At 57.3% G+C, this 24,090-nt stretch overlaps 7 protein-coding genes across 7 annotated transcripts; 2 read left to right on the plus strand and 5 right to left on the minus strand.

Moving 5' to 3' along the window:
* Positions 1-405: 405 nt before the first annotated feature.
* B0H18DRAFT_1023024 (uncharacterized protein) lies at positions 406-1,874 on the minus strand. The gene is made up of 3 exons (XM_048029615.1): positions 1,725-1,874; positions 1,150-1,677; positions 406-1,075 (listed from the first exon to the last, which is right to left on the minus strand). Exons 1-3 carry the CDS (start codon positions 1,770-1,772, stop codon positions 788-790), a joined length of 864 nt encoding a protein of 287 aa, XP_047890540.1. The 5' UTR covers positions 1,773-1,874; the 3' UTR covers positions 406-787.
* Positions 1,875-2,654: 780 nt separating this feature from the next.
* On the minus strand, positions 2,655-4,925 carry B0H18DRAFT_880617 (glycoside hydrolase superfamily; the record flags this gene model as incomplete). Its single annotated transcript, XM_048040785.1, has 14 exons — positions 2,655-2,769; positions 2,867-3,050; positions 3,107-3,276; positions 3,332-3,348; positions 3,407-3,565; positions 3,627-3,800; positions 3,857-3,930; positions 3,985-4,051; positions 4,106-4,248; positions 4,305-4,379; positions 4,444-4,492; positions 4,549-4,583; positions 4,640-4,793; positions 4,854-4,925. The coding sequence occupies 14 exons, from the start codon at positions 4,923-4,925 to the stop codon at positions 2,655-2,657; spliced, it is 1,488 nt and encodes a 495-aa protein (XP_047890541.1).
* Positions 4,926-6,202: 1,277 nt separating this feature from the next.
* Positions 6,203-7,791, minus strand: B0H18DRAFT_580020 (uncharacterized protein). The gene is made up of 4 exons (XM_048038663.1): positions 7,512-7,791; positions 7,380-7,452; positions 6,568-7,137; positions 6,203-6,518 (listed from the first exon to the last, which is right to left on the minus strand). Exons 1-4 carry the CDS (start codon positions 7,649-7,651, stop codon positions 6,306-6,308), a joined length of 996 nt encoding a protein of 331 aa, XP_047890542.1. The 5' UTR covers positions 7,652-7,791; the 3' UTR covers positions 6,203-6,305.
* Positions 7,792-9,530: 1,739 nt separating this feature from the next.
* B0H18DRAFT_936406 (Saccharopine dehydrogenase-domain-containing protein) lies at positions 9,531-12,111 on the minus strand. The gene is made up of 9 exons (XM_048041800.1): positions 12,030-12,111; positions 11,728-11,978; positions 11,413-11,662; positions 11,233-11,307; positions 10,906-11,171; positions 10,506-10,840; positions 10,395-10,450; positions 10,203-10,333; positions 9,531-10,149 (listed from the first exon to the last, which is right to left on the minus strand). The coding sequence occupies exons 2-9, from the start codon at positions 11,762-11,764 to the stop codon at positions 9,938-9,940; spliced, it is 1,362 nt and encodes a 453-aa protein (XP_047890543.1). The 5' UTR covers positions 11,765-11,978; positions 12,030-12,111; the 3' UTR covers positions 9,531-9,937.
* A 330-nt stretch (positions 12,112-12,441) lies between these two features.
* B0H18DRAFT_580126 (uncharacterized protein) lies at positions 12,442-13,637 on the plus strand. Its single transcript, XM_048038664.1, has 5 exons — positions 12,442-12,798; positions 12,860-12,916; positions 12,964-13,088; positions 13,165-13,388; positions 13,444-13,637. The coding sequence occupies exons 1-5, from the start codon at positions 12,548-12,550 to the stop codon at positions 13,522-13,524; spliced, it is 738 nt and encodes a 245-aa protein (XP_047890544.1). The 5' UTR covers positions 12,442-12,547; the 3' UTR covers positions 13,525-13,637.
* A 67-nt stretch (positions 13,638-13,704) lies between these two features.
* B0H18DRAFT_1213241 (p115 like vesicle tethering protein) lies at positions 13,705-17,240 on the minus strand (the record flags this gene model as incomplete). Its single annotated transcript, XM_048036508.1, has 12 exons — positions 13,705-13,912; positions 13,966-14,191; positions 14,245-14,474; positions 14,528-14,640; positions 14,699-15,018; positions 15,090-15,155; positions 15,213-15,276; positions 15,325-15,512; positions 15,572-15,698; positions 15,753-15,941; positions 15,995-16,182; positions 16,790-17,240. The coding sequence occupies 12 exons, from the start codon at positions 17,238-17,240 to the stop codon at positions 13,705-13,707; spliced, it is 2,370 nt and encodes a 789-aa protein (XP_047890545.1).
* A 3,836-nt stretch (positions 17,241-21,076) lies between these two features.
* On the plus strand, positions 21,077-24,090 carry B0H18DRAFT_1023068 (pyridoxal phosphate-dependent transferase). The gene is made up of 8 exons (XM_048029616.1): positions 21,077-21,534; positions 21,578-21,739; positions 21,793-21,920; positions 22,558-22,720; positions 22,893-23,124; positions 23,163-23,272; positions 23,321-23,572; positions 23,625-24,090. Exons 1-8 carry the CDS (start codon positions 21,487-21,489, stop codon positions 23,958-23,960), a joined length of 1,431 nt encoding a protein of 476 aa, XP_047890546.1. The 5' UTR covers positions 21,077-21,486; the 3' UTR covers positions 23,961-24,090.

Below are 24,090 nucleotides of genomic sequence, written 5' to 3' on the forward strand. Positions count from 1 at the left end.
ACGGGTAAGCGCACAGCGCGGACGCAGCTTGCCCCTCGTCGCGCGGAGGTGATATACACCCATTGTGGGTCCACGGCGGTCCACAGCGAGCAACCAGGGCTGGCAAAGAACAATAAATGGTCGCGAGGAGAGATGTGCGATCACCACGGCCGAAGCGAGAGTACAATACCGTTGCAACTGGCTGCATGATAGACGCCAGCGCCAGAATAGGCCTTGTTCTCTGTTGTGCTGCGCGTGCCCGAGAGAGATGTGGTTAGTGAATACGACACTCAGTGACCGATGGATTGCGTTACAGTCGCATCAGGATATATTCGCCCTCTGCCACCAAAACAAAGAAGGATTTCCATGGTCACCTACATGTGCATGGCAGGAACACGACCGCAGAAACACAGCCCCTTTGACAATCCGACCGGGAATATGTCAGGACCTGAATGGAACTTCAGTAAATACAAGGATTACGATACAGAGGACGACACGAACATAACCTCGTACCGGTTAGAGCAAATGGCTGCCCTCGTGTTGTCAATAACACGACTTGGGAATTCGAGGGCAGTCGTCTCGCAGATTGTAACGATTAAGCCAGGGCGCACATTGCGCATCAAGATCATGGATAGGCACTCTTACAACATCTAAATGATGCGAAAGGCCCAATGCAATTAAGGATGCGCCTACCCGGCACGGGTATCACTAGCTTGTAAGTTGGTTCGATGGGAGAGTCCAAACAGTACGATGCATCAAAACAGACCCGGAATCATAGCTCCCCGCGTTTCCTGCATGCCCCCCACGTCTACAGCATAGTGAAGAAGGCGATAACCGCCACGCCGAAGACGGCGCTGACCATCTTCGTGTTGACGGCGATGGTCGAAGGTGCACCGCTGAACTCGCCGCTAGAGATCGCACCGGCGGCCTGAGCGGCGCCACCCATGAAGCTGGACCCGCAGGTGCTGATGATGCCCTTGTAGAGCGCGGTCTGGCCGCTCATGAGCGTGCTCGCCGCGATGCCAGGCGCGTAGGGCACGCTGCCCTCAAAGTCGATGTACGCGGTCATGACGTTGCGCGCGCAGTCCGTGCAGAGCTCTGAGGAGGAGAGGTTGGGAGAGAGGAAGAGGAAGAGGATTTGTTTTGGGCGAACGTAGTCGTGTTCGGGACGATGGAGATGGTCGTCTGCGAGCTGTCGCGGCGGGCGACCGAGGGCGAGGCGTCCGAGTAGAGGTATTCGGAGATGGAGCTGAACTTCTCACCCGTGGCGGACGAGGCGGCGTCGTTGGAACCCGAGGATGAAGACGAGTTGCCGCTGGAGGCAGCAAGGACACAGTAGTCGCCGTTGCTGTTCTTGCTGCACATCGCCTGCTGGAGGGGCACGATGGAGTAGAGGACGTCGTACGTGCGGAGAACGTCCTTGTTCGCTGCCGTGAGCTCGGCCGCGCATGAGGAGTACATGTTACTGAGCTTCTCGCGGATCGTCTGAGAAGAGCAGGTTGTGGCTGAGCATAGACTCGAGAGAGCACTGCTGACGGCGGACGACGTCGGGTTGGCGGTGCTGTTCGCGCCCGCGCCGAACTGGGAGGTCGCCTGAATGAGCGGTGAAACGCAGCTTGCAAGCGAGGTGTCCTGGTCAAACGACTCGAAGAAACTGCTGCACGACGACGATATGCCTGTCGGAATGAGCGCAGAGGACTGGAACGAAATCAGCGAGATTCGTTTTCTCCGCTGCAAAGGCTTACCGCGAGCGCCGAAACGGCCAGAATGGGGAAAACTGCAACAGACTTCATCGCAGAAACCGTAAAGATAAACGAGTGGATGCCAACAACGGCGACGAGGGGGTTGGAGGTCGAGGACTGGTCGGGACGCGCAGTACGAGGAGGAGGAAGTGCGAAGGGGCCGCCAAGTCTGAGCCCATGTCGCCGTGACGATGCACGTGATCCACGCGTCTTGGCTCTTCAAGTTCCTGCCAGCCACCGTCCATCAGCCAGAAAGCAAAGCATTAAATACTCAGTGTTGGTCATTATCCGTATGTGATTCATGAAGCCCCATGTAGGTTATACGAACCCCGCTGCATTTCTGTGGTTGTCGAGTTATACCACGAACAAGCCTGGATTTGAAGCTGTTGAAGCCACGGTGAGAGTCGTACATTCCATCTCCTGCCAGCCAACTAATGTGCTTTGCTAGCTAATAATGCATCGATTCGACAAACCCTCCACATGGAGTGCCTTGGTATGAGATTTACGAGACTATGCAGAACATTAATTTGCAGGTGCAATGGTTCGTCTCTCGTTAGCCGCACAGGGACTGAATGAAGGAACGAAGGTGTGCGTACTACAGTCTACAGAACAAGAGTTGACGGTAGTGTATCGGCGAAGGTGAAGAACTTGTGCATAACCTATTGGCTGCAGAACAGCCACAGGTATGTCAGCTGCTGGTACGTATCACACCCACGGGAGCAGATCCACACATTTGATTCTCAGGCCTACCTACCGCTTTGATTTCATTTTCTCAGGTGGGCGAAATCTCTGGTCGTATACAAGCATAGAAAAGATAGTCAATGAGCGTCGTCGGCGATGCTTTGCCAGTAGGAAAGTTAAATAACAAAAATAAAGTAAACGTATGTGTTCCGTCGTGTCGGTCATTATGCCAGTTCAAGGGGTACCCAACGCTCAGTCGGACTGGGCATACCACCAGAGGGTGGTGACTCCGGTGGGGAACTTGTACTCGGCCTGTGGAACTCGGTCAGTCTCATGAATCATCCATCCCGTCGCTCCGGAGACTCGCCTTTTTGCCTAAGAACTCGATCGTGGTAGACTTGTCGCCACCCCTAGAGAATCACTGTCAGACCCTGCAAGGATGATGCGCATATCATTGCACTCACTGGTTGAGCACGACCAGACTATAACGGGGCCAGGCGGTTGACGGGGCGTCGGCAGCCCGCTTGGTGACATAGGCCGTGACCACCAGGTCGTCGCTGCCGCTGACGGAAGAGCTGATGCGCTGGCCGAAGGGCCCGTTCTGGTCCTTGGGGATGACAGCTTTCGACGCTTGGGCGATGGCGTAGACTGCGACGCTGCAGGTGAGTATCGTTGCATGCGTCCAAGGAGAAAGTGACACGCACACTCCTGGTTGGGCACGTAAGAACCGTCGCTTTTGAGCGTCACGACACCACGACAGGGGTCCGAGCCGCGGCAGCTGGTAGTGGTGTTGAGCAGAGGCTCGCCCTTGTCGTCAAGAACGAGGTTCCACATGGCAGCGTTCTTGGCGTGGTGGTTGACGGATCCGATGAAGCTGAAAGATGTCAGTTCTCCGGTATGATCAGGCATATACCCCGCATTTTACTCACATGTTGTTCATGTACCACTGCGGGGAAAAGCCTCAAGTCAGGATTATTGCATCCTATGAAGTGCAGACGATTTACCTGGAGGTCGCTCCAAAAGTCCCCGTTGAACGAGCCAGTACACTCTGTAAAGTAGATGTCCTTCTGCGGGTACTTGTCGTGAAACTGTTCCTGGTTGCCGACGTCGCCCCCGTAGCAGTGGAACGCGGCACCTGCGAACGAGTCAGCCGCCTGGTCCATCTGCGCACCGTATTTCACTGTCAACGAATATGCTCCACGCGAAGAAGGGGGCACCACGCACCACTGTGACAGGGTAGGCGCCAGCATCATCCCAGTTGTGCTCGTACGCGACGATGACGGTGTCCTTGAAGCCAGCACTGTCCATGAGCGGACGCAGCTCACTGCCGATCTTCGCCTCCAAGCTGGGATCGACCAAGGCAGACGCATACGTCGGGTTGCTGTTCTGCGGCTCGTTCTGCAAGGAGCAAAGTTGCCAAACAGTGTAAGTAAATGTCAATCGACTGTACACACCTGAAGGCTGATCGCATGAGCGGTGACACCCATCTTCTGGAAAGCCTGGAGGGACTTCAACAAGTATTGGGCATCTGCAAACCCACGTCAGCGTACACATAGAACAACGCAAATGCCGGTTTACGAACAAACTTTCGTGTACGAGGACGCGAACTTGCCACCCGTGATCGTCTTGCTTTCCTTCATCCAAGCCGGCTGTGATATGCGAGTCAGTAAAATCAAAGAGACGCCGATATTTGTGTAGCTCACCGCAGACCAAGGGCAAAGGTGCACTTTGAGAACGCTGTTGATGGACTGGATGTCCTTGAGCGTGTCGAAAAGGTAGGCCGGGGCATTGTCGATGTCGAAGTGGTCCAGCTGAGAGTCGCCATCAACATCGTCGTACGTGTACGCTGCGGGACATGCGTCAGCTCAGTACAAGAACAATACCCCAGAGCTGCCGACGTACATGTCTGGGAGAAATCAGAGGAGCCAATGGGAATACGAAGGTACGTCATTCCCGCGGACTGGGCACCATCGGTCGCTGAACGATCACGGTCAGTGACATCGCTCACATCGCTTGTCAAGCAGACACTGTATGCACTCACAGTTGAATATATAGTTCAGGAGGGCCCAGTACTTTCCAGAGTCCGACGACTAGCAGAATTAATGCTGTCAAGGTCTCGCAAACTTGAGTTGCAGGACGACCGTACCTTCAGTTGGCTCAAGAGCTGAGCGGTCGAGTCAGCTTCAAGACGGGGCAATGTCAGCTTCCGTCGCCCTGTAAAGGGAGATGCGGCCTACTCAGAGCAGCGCCAAAGCCGATCATTTCCTGGTAGGTCGTATTGGGCTCGACTTTGATATTCGCCGACGCAGAGGCATCGTTTGTGAATTGAATCGCGTCAGAGCCAAGGTTCTGGTACTTGAAGAGGCTATTCTTATCCGAAGTCGTCGTCCACTTTTTGCACAATAAACGGTCAGCTCTGCGTGCACCTGCCCGCCGCCAAATGGAGCTTACAATATCCTGGATCTGCTGAGAAGCAATGGGGAGAACGAGCGCAAGACCGACAATTAAAGAGCGGAACATCATAATGAAGAGATGTATAAATCGAAGGGATATAACGGCCTCTGGAAGTGAGAGTAAAAAAACCGAACGATAATGACCAGCCGCGTCAAGAGAAAGTTAAAGGAAGGACACAGCCCCTCAGAAAGAGAACACAAGGAATGAAGGCAGAACGGAGCCGCGCGCAGAAAGAGATGATGCAAGCCTACCCACACGAAGTCCTTATAAGCATACAGCCTCACTCGGGTGCAGATAGATCTGTCACTGTACGCTCGGCGGTGTGATCGGGACCTGGCTGAACCCGACGCCCCGGTGATCCGGGAGTCGAGGACTGTCGAGCATCGCTTCATCGTGATCGAACATGCCGGTACGCCGAGACGCCGCCCAACGGATTCTGGTACTTCCTGTATCTGAAACAGGTAGGTTGATGGGGAGCGACAGGCCAAGATAACGAATTGAAAGCCCACTTACCTCGAGAATTCTCACGAGCTGAATCAGTAGTACGACATACAGACTGCTTGCAACCCGCACTGGTACGTGATTTTGTCGGCGGTCTATTGACCTTCAGCCGATACGTCATGTCATGTTCGCAGGATACTTGGCCTTGACCGGATGAACAGAAGTTTGTCATACTCCGTACATAGCCTCATTTGCTTCAGCTACATACCCAATGGCAGTCTCTGCGCACCAGCTTGTGAATCTATGAGGATATTCAACCTGCAAACAGTGTCTGAATTCTCAGTGGAACTGGGACACGGCACAGCTGTCTCAACGCCGACTGTCAAACACAATCGCAGTAACTGCAAGATACACTCACAATTGTTGGTGAACCGAAGCTGATTACGCTGCAAGAATTGCTAATGATTCATACGGATACCTGCGTAGACGCACTAGGATGTGTTAGAATCAGTAGGACGCGTGAATGCAGCTGCGGCCTGCAAAAGCCTTGAGCGTTGGCCGTCCACCAGAGTTGCAAGCATGCGACGTCTTGGAGTCGACACCGTATGAACCGCCACAGGTGTGCTGTGCATCGCTCCTAGTACCCTTGTGACTCACCTATTGCGAGACACACCTTCCTGCAACCGTCAGCCTATGGCATGTCGCATCTGGGACAGGAATGCAACTGGTGGCCAAGCACCGTGTCATTATAATGCGTAAGTCTACTAGAGTTACGCAGCCGGCCCTATACCAGACCCTCTGATCGACCAGGACGGGAGGAGTACAACCTTGGCGCGCACGCGCGCAGCCTTATACCCATACAGAGAATTGAAGACGACGAAACCCGAGCTAAAGCGAACTGAAAGCGACCAATAAGGATAATGCGTGGCGTGTATGTGCCCTGCTATGGCAGGGAGCCCCTCCGCGGGGCTGGACAGGGAAAGTCGTAGTCAGGTGCGAGGCAGAGACTTATTGGATCTGCGACTGGAGGGACTTCTGGAGCGCGACCCAGGTCGTAGCGGCCGCAGGGCAGCCGACACCAGTTCCACGCTGGTTCTGTAGTGTCACAAGACACGCGTTGAGCCGCGTGAGTGCGGACTGTGTCGAGTTGTCGAGCGGGAACGAGAGCGCGACAGTGGGGTTGTTGATCACCTTGCCTGCGGCGACATTCGCGCTCAGGTTCTACATAGAAGGGTTAGAGTGAGCGTGCGTAGGGCATGAGATGACTTACGCCAATGAACTCATCACGATCGGGAGGGCAGAAACACGGGATCTTGACGCCGTTAACGCCGTCACAGTCACTGGAACGCGAAGAGTGAGAACAGCCCGCCGTTAGAACGAGTGAAACGTACCCAGTGCCAGTAGGGTTTGAGTTGGCAGTGATACCATAGTCCGGCACCAGAGTCGGGTCGATGGTACCGTTAGAGGAGGTAGTGGCGATGGCAGCAGCAGAGGTCGCAGTTGCTGTGGCGACGGAGCTGCTCGCGATAGCTACCATGCTCGTAGCGGCAGAAGTACCGTTTGCGACGGAAGACGGCGCAGCTGCAGCGGACGTAGATGCGGCAGTAGCGGACCCACCAGCCGCAGAGGTCGAGCCACCAGACTCGATCTCCTTCTGCAAGGCGGCCCAGTTGGTCGCGGCTTGAGGGCAGCCCTTCCCAGTACCGTTCAAGTTCTGCAGAGTCACAGTACACGCCTGCAGGCGGGCAAGTTGCGATGCGATGGAACCATCCTCGGGGAACGTGACGGCGACGCTCGGGTTGTTGAGCACTTTCCCAGCGGCGACGTTCTGGTTAAGTTCCTGTGGAAGGGCGCTCGTTAGCCACGAGGACAACGAAGGCAATGAGTCCCACGAAACGGCGACTAGCCCGATCGATCCTTTGCTTGGGGATGCAACACCTATGCAAGCATCGCGAACATAACCTCACGACAAAAGGGCCACGGCAAGCGCAGGACCGTCGTCTAGTGGTCGCCGACAAAAGCCGCATTCGACGAACAAGGCGCCAAATCGCACTATCACCGGACAAAGGAAACCCGACTTACGGCGATAAAGCTGTCGCGGGGAGGAGGGCACTGGCACGGAATAAGCACGCCAGTGGCCGGGTTGACGCAGCTCCTGAAAGTATCGTTATGATGGTCAGTCACGACCATCTCCGTCAAAAGAAAGCCACTTACGCTGAGCCAGCCGGATCTGGGCTTCCAGCTGTCACTCCGAAATCGGGGACGAGGGTAGAGTCGACATCTCGTCTTAAAGGCATAGACGTGACTGAGAGGAGGACTGCAGCAGCTGAAACGAGGATTGGAAGCGAGAACATCGTGAAGAGTTGGTCAGTCAGTTCAATGACCGTGCAGTTAAAGAGAGTGGAAGTCGGTCACTTGGACGACACTTAAAGAATGGGAGAGACGGTGCTGCGCCTGGCGAGGGAAGGTACGTCCGGCGTAGGATCGTGAGGGAGGTGAACGCTGGTAAGGGCGGAATGGAGGCGACAAGCACGGGCCATGCTTTGTTTTATATGGTGGTGCAAATGAGAACAAAAGATAAACCAACAACACATGCTTGCGCCACCGACGGCCGGGCGCTCATTGGGCGCCTATGCTAGGAACCAAAGGACCTTGTTTGTGTGTGGCGGTAGTCATGGTAACAATGGTTCCTGGTTCTATGCAAAAGGCAAATTTCAATCTCTGATTAGATTAGATTTAAACAGCCCAAGTCAGCTCCAGCGAACAATGAGAAATGGCAAACAGTACTTACACATAGTCAAAGCGATTTCGCGAGGCAGTCTTGTCAGGACGTCGAAAGACAAGACAAGACAACGAACGTGAATCAACGATTTCCAGGTGATTAACCAGCCGAACTCACCACACGGACACAAAACTTCTTCCGTAGATGTCCATACGATGACCGCCTTGCATCCACATGGTCAGCGATGTGGGGTAGCGAACATCCATCCGTCCTAATATCGCCGTTGCATGCTAGGGTCGTCTGCGCAACGCTAAGGATGTGCCGCGCGGAGCGTTTGTGAAATGTCGTCCATACAACGCCCGATCGCGATGTGCGCCCAGCTCCCCGTATCAGCTGGGCAGAAGTTTGCTTGACATATCGCCCAATGATGGCGAGGTTACGGAAGGATGCTCCAAAGGCGTCTGCGAAGATGCTGCGCCGGCCAGTGTTGCAGTGAGAAAACGGAACGGAGTAGGCAATGAGAAGGAACATATCGTTTTCGACTGGCATCCTGCTACACCGTGTTACACCAACGGCCGATCGCGGCATGACGGGGATGCACTGAGAGTTGTAGGGCGACCACATGTTCGAACGGCCAAATCACCAAGAGTTACCATGTCATCCGAGTCCGTCACATCAGACGGAGGGGATGTGGGCGGAAGATGTGGGTCATGCCGGGAGGGATGGTCGCCGACTGAGAAGTCCATCGGACAAGCACTGCGTGAGTAGACATCTCATTGATTCAGCGTGTCTTCACCAATCACACCAATCAGAAAGATTCTGCTGGTCGCGTGGCACAGGGCATCGTGTGTGGCGACAGACAAGTCGACTATATGCGTGCTAAGTGACTTGGATTTAATGTTCCGGAGGCAGAAACCAGACCGTACCAGAGCCGCGGCGTCTTCATTCACAAATGGGGGGTCGTTGTGGCCGAACACATGCAACGCGCGGCACCGCCTAGACATGATGGTACCGCCGTGCCTGCACTTGTGTACCTACGTACCAGGGGCTGGTCGACCACACGGATCGCGACCGGTATCTAGGGCAGCCAGCGACGCGTTGAAGCGGTGATGACTTCAGGCGCATATGGCAAATTGGGAGATACCAACAGCCGAGGCTGAGACTCTGTAATAGTAGCCCTGGGTCTTCCCGCAACTCGGGTTCGGCGGACAGGTCGAGATCAAGTTGGCATCACAGACTCGCGCCTCCGGTTCGCAGAACGAGCCCATACGGAGCCATCAAAGTGACAAGAGCATTCCAGCCACGAGTTGGTAGGTAGCCGAGCAGCGCATGCGATTCTGAACACACGTCCACCGACGCAGACGACGAGCAAGAGCGAAAGCCTGGCGAAAGCAGGCCATGGAGACGGCCGCGGCAAAGGAGACTAGCGCTTAGCCCTACCGCGGCTCTGCTACGGCGCATGCTCACGTGTTAGTTCTCACGCTTATAATCGGCGACTCGTGCAACCTCGTTCTCGCTGAAAATCATTAAGTATTCAAGCTTCCAAGCCTAAGTTTCTTTGGTTTGTGCATGACACACGAAATAGCTATTAGAGCCCGAGGAGGAGGAGGAGGAGGGGATTCGATACCAGTTTGGACAGCTGCCTTTTTTACTCCTCGGTGCTCTTGCTGAACGCGATCACGTGTGCTTTCCTGTCGCGAGTAAGTACTTAGCTAAGACGCAGCAGCGATTGAGTGAATACAGCGCCGTCGCCAGGTCAATGATAAGGATGGTCATCCACACAGCGTGAATGAATGAGGAATAACCGCAATTACTAGAGGGCAACGATGTTGCCCGCACTCTCCATACACCCTCCTCCACGGTGAGGTCGTGTTTGGGGTCTCGACTCAAGGTAGAGTAACAAAGTACGCCACCAACCTCAACGTTGCTTCCTCTCGTCCTCCCCAAGCGTGCAAACTTCCTCAGGCGTAACCACGTGGCTCTCAAACGAGAACGACCCGCTCGCCTCTAGTCTCCTAATCAGCACATCGCCGAACGCCGTCGCAGGCGTGAGGATCCCGCCCTCCTGCGCCATCCGCGGCAGCTTGTCCTTCTCCAGCGCGATCGCGAGCGCACACTCCGAGATCATCCCTGCGTACCGGTCAGCATGCAGGCCCACGGCCTGACAAACATGTGCGACTTACGAGCGGTGAGGAGGTAGCCAGGGTCGCCGCCCCGCCCGTGCATGACGGTCCTGACGTCCACCTCTGGGATTCCCGGTGCATGCACCGACCTGGATTGGTTTGTGATCTCGAAGAAGCCCATCTTCATCTTCCTGCAGCGGACGGGCCGCTTCAGCAATGACAATCAACGCACATGTGCAATGAACGACGCACTCCTCTGATGGGCCCTGCCCCGGCGGGGTCCCCAATTCCTTCAAGAGCCATCTTACCTGCAGAGGAATGTAAGGCGGCTGCTATGTCTAACCTAAGCAACTGGCACCCTACCGGAGGAGCCAACACGAACAGCGCCATTAGCATTGCGAACGCTAAGCTCGCGCCTGTGACGCTCAGCCAGCCCAGCACACCCCGCGCGGGCCACTGCTCCAGACACTCGTCGTACGTGAACTCCTGACCATATAGGGACCGCGCGAGTTCGTCTTCTTCTTCGGCTGACGAGACCTTCGACGCCTTCGCCGCGGCAGCGGTGACATTCAGTGCCCAGGAGCGCTGCACGATCGCGCGGTTGCTCGGAGCCATGAAGAAGTCCATCGCAAAGCGGTTCGGCTCTGAGAACGGCACCTCGTACCACAGCCTGCCCTTCGCGCCCGACTTCCCGACCGCTGCGCCCCGGCACCAGCCCGGTATCAGCGCGTTCGTTGTGGCACGGGTGAGCAAGCAGACGCACCGGGTCCGAGAGCATAGTCGGCCTGCGCCTCTTGCAGTTTCTCGATCGGCACGTTCTCTGCGATCGCCATCATGGTAGCTAGTGTGCCGCCGGAGACTCCGGCGTTCGCGCGGTAGACTGCAAGCGACGGTCCGAGCGATGCGCGCGGGCCCAAGGCGGCCTTGAGGGTTTTGTTGGCGAGGTAGACGACGATGTCCGCGGGCACTGAGTCAAACCCGCAGGAGGGAACGAGAAGTACGCCAGCTTTGCTTGCGACGTAGTCGTATCTGTACGAGGGGCGATAGAATTGGTTAGGGATGCTGCAAGGCCATGTGCCGCGGCACCCACTTGAGGATCATGTCGCGTATCCATGTTGTCTCCCCACACAGGTCCACATATTGTGTTCGGTGCTTCACACACGCCCTGCGCACGGCCTTGCGTCAGTATTCGAACTCTCCGATCTCGCGCTGGCGCCTCCTGAATTACCCGCCCTTGGACGCACGGATACACACTACCAATCGTACTCACCTCAAGACGGTCTCACCCCAGTAAAGAAACGGCCCAACCGTGTTGATGACCACCTGCGCACTCTTGACCGCCTCCTCCACTTGCTCCTCGCTCGTCACATCCAGTCGGACGAGGTTTATACTGTCGTCCAGATCCAAATCCTTCTTCAGCGCCTCAAGCTTGGCTCGAGAACGTCCCGCAACACCGAAAGTGAAAGACGCGCGTTGGGGGTGGTGGGCTAGGTAGTCGGTGATCAAGCGGCCGGTGAAACCTGTCGTACCAGTACATACATAGTATTAGCGTGTGAGCAGTGACGATAATATGCTGCAGGCGTACCGGTAGCACCGAAGACAATGATGTCGGTTGTCGGCATGACTATATTATTGTCTATGAACTGTCCTGTCTATATTGATTCTGGCTGCCAGGTTTTCAGTCGGCGAGAAGCAGCAGCAAGGGGAGGAGATGGGTGGGTCGGAGACTATGTGGTGGAAGTGCTGTACAAAACGGACTGGCAGTCGGGATTGATTCAAGTTGCGCATGCGTATAAACCACCATATATAAACGCATATATGTAGTTATATCAGGACCTGATTGTCGCACGTCAATATGGTCAATCACCGGACAAATTCGTTGCCAACCTGCAATGGATGTGTTGCACAGTGTTACACTTACAGTCCACGACGGGACTTCCCGAAGAATGCTCTACATAACCAGTCGGTTTGTGTTCAGGTTTTTGTGTGAGCTAAGTTTGTAACTTACACTGTTTCAGATTTCTCTGCGATCTATCCAGCAGTGGACGCATAAATCATGTGACTGTCCCGGGTCTTCCTCCTCCGCCTCCTCCGCCTCCTCCTCCTTCGCCTCCTCCCCCCACCACTATCACCATCACCTCTACTTACTCGTCGGTTCCGTAGATATCTGTTCGTTTCGGCATCGGAGTGCATGAAGGAAATGCGTGAACGCAGTCGCAGCAGAGACAGACCTCCCGCGGACGACTCGCGGGGCAGTCCGAGCCGCCGGCCACACAGCAGGTCGAGGTCCGGCGAGCGGCACCGCGATACAGGCAAAGGAAAAGGACGTGAAGAAGAAGACAGACACTACGGAAGACATCACAGGCGACGGTCGCGTTCGCGAAGCCCACGGCGGCAACGGGGACATGCCCGTTCGCATTCACGGCATAGGCGACATACCCGCTCTTTGTCGGGCTCACGATCACGCTCGAGATCCCGCTCACCGAGGGAGAAACACAGGCACCGCTCGAAGGAGAGACGGAAACGGTCGCGCTCGCGGTCGAGCTCGAGCTCAAGCAGCAGTTCCTCGAGCGACTCGGATGACAGTCGGCGCAGGCGGAGGAAAGAGAGAAAGCGCAAGCACAAAGAGAAAAAGGAGCGAAAGAAGGAGAAGAAGGTGCGCCCATTACCTCTCGCATCTCACAGGACCGTATTCACTCCTACCCTTGCCAGAGAAGAAAGGCCGGAGCCGTGGGCCACCAGTGGGGCAAGTACGGCATCATCTCCGAGACCGAGTACGTACTGCGTCCTGGTATGCCGATGCACTTACTGACATCAGTAGTCTCTACAATAAGGAGCAGGAATTTCGCGCATGGCTCGTCGAGGAACGCAAGATCAACCCCGAGACGATATCCAAGGAGCAGACCAAGAAGGAATTTGCGCGTTTCGTGGAGGATTATAACACTGGTTCGTCCTCCCAGCCTGCTCCGTTCTCCTTCGACACATCATCAGTCGGCTGATATCGTTCTGCTTACCCACCCAGCGACGCTCCCGCACGAAAAGTTCTACCACATGGAGGCCTACGAGCGGCGCATGACCGCCCTACGCTCGGGCGAGTACGTTCCCCCAGCGGACGACTCATACGATCCGAACGCGGACCTGCGCGCGCTGCAGAGTGCACACAAGCGCAAGGCCATCGAGCGCGATACATACATGAGCAAGGAGCAGCTCGAGGAGCTGCGCCAGGTGCAGGCGGAGCGAATCCAGGTGAGTGCTTTGCGGAGGTGCTGTTCGGTGTGGAACGGGGCTGACGCTCGGCCAGGCTGGCAAAATGAAGCTGCTCGGGATGGACGTCAAGCAGAACATGGGCGTCCGTATGGATGGGACCATGTTCGACGGCTGACGATACCCGCACCATTTCTGCCAATTCTCGTCGTAACGCACCATCGCATCTGCATTTGTACTTGTATCGTCCCGTCTGCTATGCCCAAAAACTTTTGCCGTGCGCGCACTCAGCCCTATCCCCAAGTCCATGCTTGCTTAGACAAGTCCCGAATATACAGCTGTCCCAGTCCTAGTTAGATTACTCTTCGTCGTCGTCATCATCTGCCTCGTCCTCTGAAACATCCATGCCCGCCTCCCGCATCCGTTGCTTGTCCCTCCTCCGCTTGCTGTTCAGCTCGTCGAGGAGCACGAGCAAGTCCTCTTGCTCCTTCTCCACCTCACCCCGCTTCTCGTCCGATGCGCGGAGCTCCTCCGTGAGCCGTGTGGCTTCTTCACGCAGGGCGTCGCTCTGTCCGCCGGTCAATGTATTTAATACAAAGAACGAAGAGGCAGCACGTACGTCGTCGGGCTTCTGGGCGGCGGCGGTGAGCCTTGTATCTGACCCCGGAGGGTGTCGATCTCCTTCGCCTGGTTGCGGATGACGTCTTTCAGGGAGGCGACGAGCATGGCCGTCTCGCCCATCCCTATTCTGCACTCAGTGGACAGCCGGTGCGCAGTAGCGAGCGACTTACCGGGTGAAGACGACAGCGAGTTCGGGTCGGCATGCAGCCCCTTCTGCACCGTATCTTCCGGGAAAGCCAGTGTCAGTCCGACTTGTGTGTGAGGCGGGGAGACTCACAATAGTTCGACTTCCAGAAGTCAGCGAACGCCCAGTCGAACCACATCTCTCCCTCCTCTCCCTCGGGCTTGGCTGCTGGCCCCGCCGGGAGATGTGACGGCGCGCTGGGCGGCGAGAGCACGAGGGTGTCGGGCCCGATGGCCTTGAAGCGGTCGTCATCCCGCAGGCGGATGACGCGCCCGACGAGCATGTCGACGCCTAGACGTGTCAGGATCGGGTGGATCGTCGACCTGTCAAAGGGACGCTCAGTGCAATCCGGTACGAGCGTGCATGGATGACGCACCGAGTGATCTCGCCAGGCTCCCTGTTGAACTCGTAGCAGGTGCCAAGCAGGAATACGCACAGGGCCGGTACGAGCGTGTCCGTCTCGGACATCTGGTTGATAGGCTCGACGAGCTGCACACCGCATCAGCACAAACGTCGCCCACACCATTGCGCTCCCGGTACCACTCACGATGCCCAACGCGCCCGCTTCCAAGAACTGCTTCGTCGCCTGGGGGTCCTCCCACAGCCACTGCGACAGCAGCGTCAGATACCCAACGAGCAACCGATCCCACTCCCTCGCCTCGCGATCCGACGTGTCCGCCCGCCCCCTCGCGAGGAACGCCAACGACAAGTGCTCGCTCAAGATCTGCAACAGCGTCTGCGGCTCCTCCTGCTCGGGCTCTTCCTCTGGCGGGGGCGGGGGCGCGCTGCCGTCTGCAGGCACGAAGAAGCTGCCGCCTGCGCGCGCAGAGGGGAGAGCGCTCGGGGCACGATCGGCCGCGCGAGGGCCTTGGCGTGCGTGGACGCGCGCAGGAGGTGCGAGAAGAGGAGGCAAGCCATGTGCGTGGCCGTCACGGCACTTGTGCGGAGCGGCGCGGTGTGTGCCGCGGTGAGCGCGTCCAGGAGGGGTGTAGCGGGTGCGGATTCTGCGGGGCGGTGATTAGTGGAGGGGTTCCTGCGAGGGTCGGACAATCGCGACGTACCGGCGGGCGGTGAGGCCATTGCCTGCACGATCGCTTCTGCAATCTCCTCCCGCTGGACAAAGTTCTACAGGGTCGGTTAGTGGTGTAGCGAACACATCTGTCGGTTACATACCTGGAACACGCCCAGTGCCGCGGCCCTCAGCTCCATCCCTTCTTTGGACCTACGCTCACTGTCAAGGACGCCGTTGTACTCTCCATGCAAGATGAGCTCGACCAAGATGTCCAGGGCAGACGCGGGCTCTAATCGGTCCCACTCTTCACCATTGGTTCCGGTACGGGCACATATGGCGTCATCATCATCTGCGCGAATGGGAAACTTGTTAGGTTGTTAGGTAGCAATCGTAATGCCTTGGACCGACGTGAGCACTCGAGTACCCCTGCGTTACTGAAACTGTGCACCTGTGTTTTGATTGACGTCGGCGTGTTCGATGCGAGGCCCAACTCGATGAGACATCGCGTGAAAGCGAACGTTAGAGGATCAGTCATCTGCGTAACACCAATCAGCTTCGCAATTACGCTGAAGGGCCGTAGCTCGCTCACATTGCCCCCACCGCTTCTAGCAAGTAGCCCGACGATGCCTACCACCACAGCAGTATTCGTCCGTTTCTGCGGAACATCCCATAACTGCAGAGCGAACCCCTGCGGTGGCGACTGATCATGGGGAAGTGCTGGCGGAAAGCCGAGGATCGACAGCAGAATAGGCGGTAACGGGCTATTACGCAAATAGCTCTGGACATCATCAGCTGGGATGACGGTCTGCGTGATGACTGCACTGAACATACCTGATTTGACTGGTTATACCTGAGCAGCCCGTCGATGCAAGCGAGCGCGTCATGTACGACGATACCGCCCTCGATGCCGCCCTCGGATGTCACAATCGTGAACAGTCGCTCGAATGCGCCCTCGAACGCGAGTATCTTCTGGATCTCGGGACTCTGCGAGATGAGCGACTGCACGACGAAGATGGCCTCTGCCGAGCAAAATGTCAGGGTAGTTCAAACACGGCCGCTCGATAGACACGAAGGGAACGAACGCCAGTGGACGCAATCCGTCAAGTGGGCTGGGAGTTGGCTGAACGAAGACAGGATTGACAGCTCGTTCCAATCGCCCCTGGGCTGGCACTTCTACTCGCCAGACGAGTACGCTATACCCGCGTACCAGCCAAGCATGTCGGAAGACACACAAACAGGGAATGGAAGGCTGGGCTAGCCGAGTGGATGAATGCACATAGCCATCCGGGGCTAGTGCTTTCTCTCATGCAGCAAACGATCGCGCGGACACACGTTCAGAATGTATGTTCTGTGCTGACACGCGAATGTGTGAGGTCCTGTCCTCGATGGAAGTGCAGCTTCTGAGACACATTTCCCGAGCGGTGCATGTCTCAGAACGACGTATTCGGCTGGAAGGTATTGGTCTGATGCAGTAGAGCAGCATGGACGGCGCCCAGGAGCAGGCCGCACTACGACAAATACGCGAATAGACATACCGTGTCGGATTATCTCTCGCTTCTCTTCGAGAACGGCGACAAACTGGTCGGGCCCACGGGAGCTTTCAAGAATAGCCCTGCACGACCTGACGTCGGTTCTGCAACAGAGTCGACAGGAATTGAAGGATGGACACGCGAAGGTAGAATGAATGGTCCGCAAGGAGCGCAAAGAGCTTGTGGGCGACCTTCTCGTCCTTTAGGACTTGGTCTGTGTGCCGGAAGCCTAGCTCGCGTGCGTGAGGGCTCGCGGTATCGTCTGCTTCACAGAGGGTGTTCAGTGTCTCGAGAACCGCTCTACCTATGTCCGCATCAATCTCGGCGTCGTTCAGAAGGACGTCTATGAGGCCAGAGAGCGCGTGAGTGCCAATATCCGCCCTATGGTCGCGCGAAAGCCCCTTGAGCGAAAGAACTGCTGCACGGCGGTCGGCGAGAAGTGTAGAGGGTGAGAGTCGGTCGGCCAGACGAGCTATGGTCTCGGGTGCAGACTGCGGTGCACCTTGGGGGCCACGCAGCGCAAAGTAGGTCTGGTTGATGAATTCCATCGCGTCCACCAGATCGCGTGTGTTCGGCGGCTCAGCAGCTCTGACGCGTCCTCCCAAGTCTGTGCAGCGGTGAGCCTCTACCACAACCTACTGTCCGCGAATAACTCACATCCAGCCCAATCTCACAGCAATATACTCCTATCTATTTCTCTCCGCGGTGTTCACAAGCGGATCACCAAGGCCGCAGGTAGACGGTGTAGCAGACCCAGAGCAGACCCGAGGCGACCTCAACGCGCTCGCGCACGCAGCGAAGCGAAGCAGGAATAGCCACCGGCAATCGCCGGCTGCACGCTCACGTGACATGCCACATTCCTTTCCGCACTTGAGACTCGAGATGATCTTCAAACAACCTGTCTTCTACCTTCATCAACCTGCCGTCGTCGCGTCGCGTCGCTGCTACGTCTTCCCGGAAATTACTGGCAGCCGCGATCTTCAGCTGCCTAGTGCCAGCTTCTGTCAGTGTCGAAAACGCTACGCCAGTCGTACCTTCTCCCGACGGCTGGCCACGTTTTCGCTGATCATTGCGTCGAACCTAGCATGACTTTGGACACGCACTTGTCCTCGTATATGCTATTTTCCTCATATATGCTATGGTCCGTGATCAGCCTCTGTGATGGTGAGTTCATAACAAGTCTTCTATGTCGGGGCATTCAAATCTGCGCTTCTCTTTCCAAAAGATGCGATACAACGCTCATACGTGCCAAATCGCGCTTCCCTGCGGGGCCAGTCTACTTTCCGTCATTTGTCAGTTTGACATTCCGTGGTGACATGGAGCAGACACAGCAAAGCGGTTGACTGTTTCAGTCAAGCGGCGCGTGGACGACGCATTCATGGAGAATGTCATCGAGCTACAGTGCAAACGTCCTTATCCCTTCCACATCCATAGGATACGGGAATAGCTACCCTCCATGCCTAAGTATCAATGAGATCTCGTCCTGCTCCAAGATTTGTCGAGAAAGCTGGCTGAATCTCGGTTTAGGGTCGTGGCGTGTTCCTGTCCCTGGTTTTTCGGTCCAATCACTGGAGATGTCACGGATGCCCTTGGTAAGCATCCGCATAGTATTGAGAACACGGCCGATAGCTCGAGTACTCCGAATCCCACAGATTGCATCATGAACCGTGCATAAAAGCTGCATTCAACGCGCCTGACACATCACGACTAACGCGGCCTCCTGCGCGAGAACCCTCACAAACGACGTCTTACCCACGTCAGCCGTGGGCTTCCCGTGCAACTTCGTCATCATAGATGCGCTCTCCGGGGCGTTGCTTCCACGGTTGTTCATCCAGTTCCTGGCCCTGGTCTGGCTTCTATATCCTCGTCATCAGGCCGTCTCCTTCGCCAGTCACCTGTCGAATTGACGAGCAAGGCCGCACTCAGTTTGGACTATCCCCTCCGGCGCCTTTGCTTTCCAACAGTAGTCGCTCTTCCTCCCTCAACCTCCGCGTCGTAACGGATCTGTGTGCCGACTGCGGACGACTACGAGGATGGTCTCTGATGTTCTTGCGACGTTTCCTGCTTCCAGGAGCATCATCCACCACAGCGCCGCTATCTCTCTTAAACCTATTTCGCGGACCATCTTAGCTCATGGCATCAACGCTCAACCACCACACCTTCCTTCGGCGTTGCGCCCGCGTCAGTAAAGCCATATCCGGTTTGTTCTGTCTGAGTACTTTGTGTATGGTCCTGGCGGGGTATCGATAGGAAGTGAATAGGCCCCGCGTTTCACCATAAGATTGGCGCTGCCGTCAGTCCGCTCACACTTCAAAGTTTTGCAAGCTATACATTCATGCGGATCCTAGTCATTCATGCGTCACATACGTCCATATGGTGCCTCTAGACCCCAGCGGTGCGGAGTAACTGCGACTCTCGACGGTCGTAACTTGCGCTGGACTATCACCGATTGGAAATGCTGCCATACCTCCCTTGGAATCTCCCGAACCCGGACCCTAGAGCTCGACTTTCACCGCGGTCCAACTTGCTCCAATACGACAACACCGAATCCCCGACTGCAGGCACAAGTGTTGCGTTCGCAAGTCAAACCTGCCACAAAACCCAGGGTTTGCCGAGCATCCCGCACTAAACTAGCGAGGCGTACATACGACGCCCATACGCAGGGTCTTCTCGAGCGGCCACTTCTCGACCAGAAGCGTGTCGTAGCCTCGAGGCTCGCACCGTCCCTATTCGGTCCATCACGTGGGATCGCCTTTCAAGCAGCAGCACCTGGCAGTATGGCAAGCCATGGCACCGATGGTTCTATGGGTAACCATCGACGCATCCCATCGCCAATCAAAATTTGACTCGCGCCGTAGACTTCAAAGGCTGCGTTCTGGCGAGGATTCGCGTGGTGCCACAGGCGCAGGCTCCGCGCCGCCCGCAAGCCGCAGTGCGATCGCGCCGAGCATGCTAGCGCGCGAGACGTCTGGATCTCGCAGCGGGCTACTGTGTTGCAGGAATGATGCGGCCCGTGTAACTCTAACGCATCGTGAGTCGTGCTCCATGCCATCGGTCTTCTATTCGCGGCGCAGCTACCATTCCTGCTTGCCAGCTTCGCTGCCTTCCTTCCTGGGGCCCAGCATACGCGCTGCTCAATGTCCGCAGGACCAACAGTTCATGCCAGGTGGAGTCGTGCTAAAATCGGCCCTAGCTAGGATGCTATTCAGCATTGCTCGGTCGGCGTCGTGCATTTCAAGCGGTTCATGGAACAACGCGGCGTTAGTCCTCCCGTTCCGGAACTGCAAGACTGCTGATGCAACAACCAGAACGCATCTCACTGCAAGGCGGGATGAAACGAGGCCGAGCGTTACAAGGCCTTCGGTCCCGCACCTTCCATCGATCCTTTCCACTCCGGCGCAGATGACGCTTCGAAATGACCGGCGCGCGAAGCAGCACCCATTGGCAATTGCCCGTTCTGAACGCATACGAGAGCCCAAGCCGGCGACGAGGTTGCTTGTTCTGCCAGTCTGTTCTGCTGATCCAGTGTCCTGACGTGCGCGACCCCGGTGCACGGCGGCCGTTGCCCATCGCAGCGTCCTTCCCTTCGTTTTCTGGCTCTTTGTGCGGTATGCCTGGATCGCGAGTACAAGGCTTCAACGGGCGTGCATGCTTCTGTGTGCCGTAATTACGTGCTAGCCGTTGTCGCGTTCGTCGGGGCAAGTACTGCCCTTGTTGAGCTAGAGCTTAACGCGGTCCGCTGTCACCCCTGACCGTCTCGTGGCCACACGACAGAATGTGTACTCCTCGTACATGCTGCGGATGGTGTGCGCGCAATACTGTACATGGCGCGGCTGACGAGCAGTATAGATAGCATCGCCTTCTCTTCCTTCCAGCACAAGGGCAGAGCATCAAGCACGCCATGCTGACAGTACAAGGCCACGCCGTACTGGCGCCGCATCTTTGGCTGGAACATAGCTACAGAGGTGGAGTCGGCGCACGCACCACGGTTACGGTGTGAACGCGCGAGCCCGCGGAAGCCACGAGCCATTGTGGCAGGCTCGCCAGCAATCAGGCTGCTTGCGGCCCGCGACGCTCTCTTGTTCGGGCGTGGCTCGCTCCTTCGTGCGCTCCCATGCGTATGAGAAGAAGTTGCGAGATCCGTCAACGAGTGATGGGCTGAGCCGTCTCCGAGAGCAGCAGCCGTTGTGTTGTACAGCATCCGTCCGCTAGGACGTGGTAAGGCAGCTAGTGGCTTTGGGGCGCCCTGCTCCGCTCCGCTCAAAGAGCGCACACCACGGCGCCGGCAGGCCAGCACGGGCAACTGGGAAGGACCAATGCGACAAACGAAGAGCTGGGCGACTGCAGACACTCGAACGCGGTGAATGTTGTGAGATCCCGGCGCACGGGCGCTCGCATCATAATTAAAATTCGCAGACTCGGAGGCGTCGATCTGCCCTCGGAAAGCGATCGCGCTAACGGACTGTTGACGGATTGATTCCGCGAAGGCATCGTTGTGGACTACTATATCCGGTAACCATTCAACTTCCCGGCGGTCAACCACCACATCGGAGACATGTCGTTCAGTCCGAAATCCCAGGTCCTCTCCCCGCCTGATCCTCCTTCAAACCTTGCCATTTTTTGCCCAGAATCTCCTGATGGGCGCTGGATAGTCTCCTTCCTATTGCGTACAACCTCCGGAGACCTACTTGGAATATATAAACCGGCCAACGCGACCTGCAGGCTCCCCAGTACACCCCGAGCCGTACGCAAAAGCTCCTCTTCCTCCGCCGAGCAACCCTCCCCTTCGACAACATGGGCAACCACCACTCCTCCTCTCTCGACGCCCACCACCACCACAGCGTCGCAAACATGCTCCTCCGCCCCCAGAGCCATCTCTCGCAAGCGATCGACCGCGAAGCTCCTGGGCTGCACCTCGGCTGACGCGTTCGAGATCCACCTCGACGTGCCACACGACCACGACCACGAGTCGACGACAGCGGCGAGCGACCACGACGAGAAGCGCAGCTTTGATCCGCCGCCGCTGTACGCTTACTCCGCCTCCGCCGTCGACATCCTCGAGGACTCCGCCGCCGACGCGTACAAGGCTTCCTCAAAGAGTTCCCCGAGTACCAGCTCACCTGGATCCTCGACGCCCTCCGGCGCAGCGACTTCTCGCGCCTCGACCGTTCCGGCGAGACGTATGTCGACTACATGGGCGGCTCTCTCTACCCCGAGAGCTTGATCCGGTCCACACCGGCTTTCTCCATCGCAACATCCTCGGAAACACCCATTCCGTCAGCAACTCGTACGTACACTCCTCTGCTTGTCCTGTCTTCGTTCTTTCTCTCGTCTTCCTTGTCTTGTCTCGCCCGGTTCGGCGTCGTTTGTCTGCGATCACTGTGCTATGAAGCACGTGACATCAGACCTGCGACTGGAAACACACGATGCGGCGGGTGTGCGCGGCTCGAAACCCGAGGCTGCGACAGCGAGTAGACGGTTCGCGCCGCAGGGGTCATTATCACGCGTTGGCGGCGTCCAGTGACATGCGTCTCACAAGCTGAGACGAAATGGATTGCAATGACAGTGGATACGGAGAGCCGCCTGCGCGCGTACCTGTGTGGTATGTCGGTTCAGATTCGCAATACTTCCAGATCTGGCTACAACAGGGCAACGTCTGTGGCACTGATGCCTACGTCCGTATGGAGTACTGGCACATTTTGCATTACTCACAGCTGTCCTAGTCTGCCATGCACAGCTGTGCTGACAGGACAGCTCGCATCCCTGCTGCCGCTCGTCACGCATCCTCGTAATACTCGTTGACCGTTGCCACTCACCGTGCACCTCCAATCACCGACGACGACGCTGACCGTCCTTCCCCTACAGGTCAAAACTATCTTCCGCGTGCGCAAACGAGGCACGCGAGGCAGTGCTCTCCTTTTTCCGCGCGCCACCCGGCTACACCGTCGTGTTCACCGCAAACGCCACCGGCGCCCTCAAACTCGTCGGCGAGTCTTTCCCTTTTAGCGAACCAGTTGCTACGTGCTTGGTGCGGACTCGCACAACAGCGTGCATGGCATCCGGCAATTCGCGCTCCACCGCGGCGCGTCAATACACTACATCGACTGCACTGATCATGGCGGCATGGACGTCGACGAGGCCAAGGTCAGCACTCAGCACCAATCACGCGAGTCCGATCACTGACCGCCTTTGTGTGCTAGGCCATCCTGCACCGCAACCGACCAAAGAACAGGCACGCCTCGCCGAGCCTCTTCGCGCTCACGGGCCAGTCCAACATCTCCAACTCGAAGAACTCGCTCTCGCTCATCAAGTACGCGGCTTCCCAGGGCTTCCACACGGTGCTCGACGCGGCGGCGGTCGCTCCGACGTCCGTGTTCTCTCTCTCAGAAACGCCTGTAGACGCGATGGCGATCAGCTTCTACAAGATGTTCGGTTTCCGACGGGCGTGGGTGCGCTTGTCGTGCGGGAAGATTTCCTCGCGAAACTCGAGCGGCCGTGGTTCGCAGGAGGGACGGTCGACGTCGTGCAGGCGCCCGGGAACATTGTCACGATGACGTCCGAGATGCACGAGCGGTTCGAGGTGAGTACGGTCCAGCGAGATTGGTACGACGACTGACGCGGACTGCAGGACGGCACCATCAACTACCTGAACCTCCCCGCGATCACCGACGGACTCCGCTTCCTGTCGGCGTACCTTCCATTCCTTCCGCTCCGTCTCTCCTGCCTCATGCACCATCTCCTTGGCTCCTTGACCGCGCTGCAACACGACACAACAGGGACACCCATCGTGCGCATACTTTCGCGGACACCACTACGGCGCCTCCGGGCCGTCGGGGAGCAGTCCGACACGGGCTCCGTCGTCTCCCTCATCTTCCTCTTCGTAAGTTTCTCTCCCCTTCCCCGCGTCGCTCGCGCTGACACGCCCGCCGCAGCCCTCCGGCGAGATGGTGCCGAACACGTTCATCGAGTATGCGGCCGCACGGTCGAGCATCTCGCTCCGGACGGGGTGCATGTGCAACCCGGGCGGGGCGGCGTCGATCCTGGGCCTGCGGGACGCGATGGCGGCGCTGCCGAGCGACGTGACGCTGGCGGCGTTCGAGAAGCACATGGGGCACGAGCTCGGCGTCGTGCGCATCAGCCTCGGGCTCGCGAGCGACTTCCGGGACGTGTACCGCGTCGTGCGCTTCGCGGAGACGATCGGGTGCAAGGGGGCCCGGGACGCGCTGTGGGAGCAGTGGCTCGGGAGCAAGGCCGGCGAGGCGATGTGATGTGAGGCCGGGCTCCCTCCGGGTGGGATAGGCGTGCTAGGATGCAGAGTGCGCTGGTCGGGCCCCTGGACCGGCGTGGACTCGGCTCGCGATCGGACATGGACGGCGACCCTCTCTGTATCTGGATTTG

Source organism: Fomitopsis serialis (genome assembly GCF_022376445.1).
Source record: "Fomitopsis serialis strain Sig1Antser10 chromosome Unknown B0H18scaffold_64, whole genome shotgun sequence".
Lineage (NCBI taxonomy): Eukaryota > Fungi > Basidiomycota > Agaricomycetes > Polyporales > Fomitopsidaceae > Fomitopsis > Fomitopsis serialis.

What these genes read in the sequence shown, in the direction of transcription:
- B0H18DRAFT_1023068 (XM_048029616.1), top strand. Translation starts at nt 21,487, where the DNA reads ATGGGCAACCACCACTCCTCCTCTCTCGACGCCCACCACCACCACAGC. An exon ending in TACCCCGAGAGCTTGATCCG is followed by an intron (nt 21,921 to 22,557) that starts GTCCACACCGGC and finishes CTTCCCCTACAG; the next exon opens with GTCAAAACTATCTTCCGCGT. An exon ending in AGATGCACGAGCGGTTCGAG is followed by an intron (nt 23,273 to 23,320) that starts GTGAGTACGGTC and finishes CGCGGACTGCAG; the next exon opens with GACGGCACCATCAACTACCT.
- B0H18DRAFT_936406 (XM_048041800.1), bottom strand. Translation starts at nt 11,764, where the DNA reads ATGCCGACAACCGACATCATTGTCTTCGGTGCTACCG. An exon ending in ATACGCGACATGATCCTCAA is followed by an intron (nt 11,172 to 11,232) that starts GTGGGTGCCGCG and finishes CCCCTCGTACAG; the next exon opens with ATACGACTACGTCGCAAGCA. An exon ending in CGACTATGCTCTCGGACCCG is followed by an intron (nt 10,841 to 10,905) that starts GTGCGTCTGCTT and finishes GCCGGGGCGCAG; the next exon opens with CGGTCGGGAAGTCGGGCGCG.
- B0H18DRAFT_580126 (XM_048038664.1), top strand. Translation starts at nt 12,548, where the DNA reads ATGCCCGTTCGCATTCACGGCATAGGCGACATACCCGCTCTTTGTCGG. An exon ending in GGCATCATCTCCGAGACCGA is followed by an intron (nt 12,917 to 12,963) that starts GTACGTACTGCG and finishes TGACATCAGTAG; the next exon opens with TCTCTACAATAAGGAGCAGG. An exon ending in CGTGGAGGATTATAACACTG is followed by an intron (nt 13,089 to 13,164) that starts GTTCGTCCTCCC and finishes TTACCCACCCAG; the next exon opens with CGACGCTCCCGCACGAAAAG.
- B0H18DRAFT_1023024 (XM_048029615.1), bottom strand. Translation starts at nt 1,772, where the DNA reads ATGAAGTCTGTTGCAGTTTTCCCCATTCTGGCCGTTTCGGCGCTCGCG. An exon ending in TGGCCGTTTCGGCGCTCGCG is followed by an intron (nt 1,678 to 1,724) that starts GTAAGCCTTTGC and finishes ATTTCGTTCCAG; the next exon opens with TCCTCTGCGCTCATTCCGAC. An exon ending in CGCAGACGACCATCTCCATC is followed by an intron (nt 1,076 to 1,149) that starts GTCCCGAACACG and finishes TCCTCCTCAGAG; the next exon opens with CTCTGCACGGACTGCGCGCG.
- B0H18DRAFT_580020 (XM_048038663.1), bottom strand. Translation starts at nt 7,651, where the DNA reads ATGTTCTCGCTTCCAATCCTCGTTTCAGCTGCTGCAGTCCTCCTCTCA. An exon ending in CCAGATCCGGCTGGCTCAGC is followed by an intron (nt 7,453 to 7,511) that starts GTAAGTGGCTTT and finishes CGATACTTTCAG; the next exon opens with GAGCTGCGTCAACCCGGCCA. An exon ending in CCCGCGACAGCTTTATCGCC is followed by an intron (nt 7,138 to 7,379) that starts GTAAGTCGGGTT and finishes GCCCTTCCACAG; the next exon opens with GAACTTAACCAGAACGTCGC.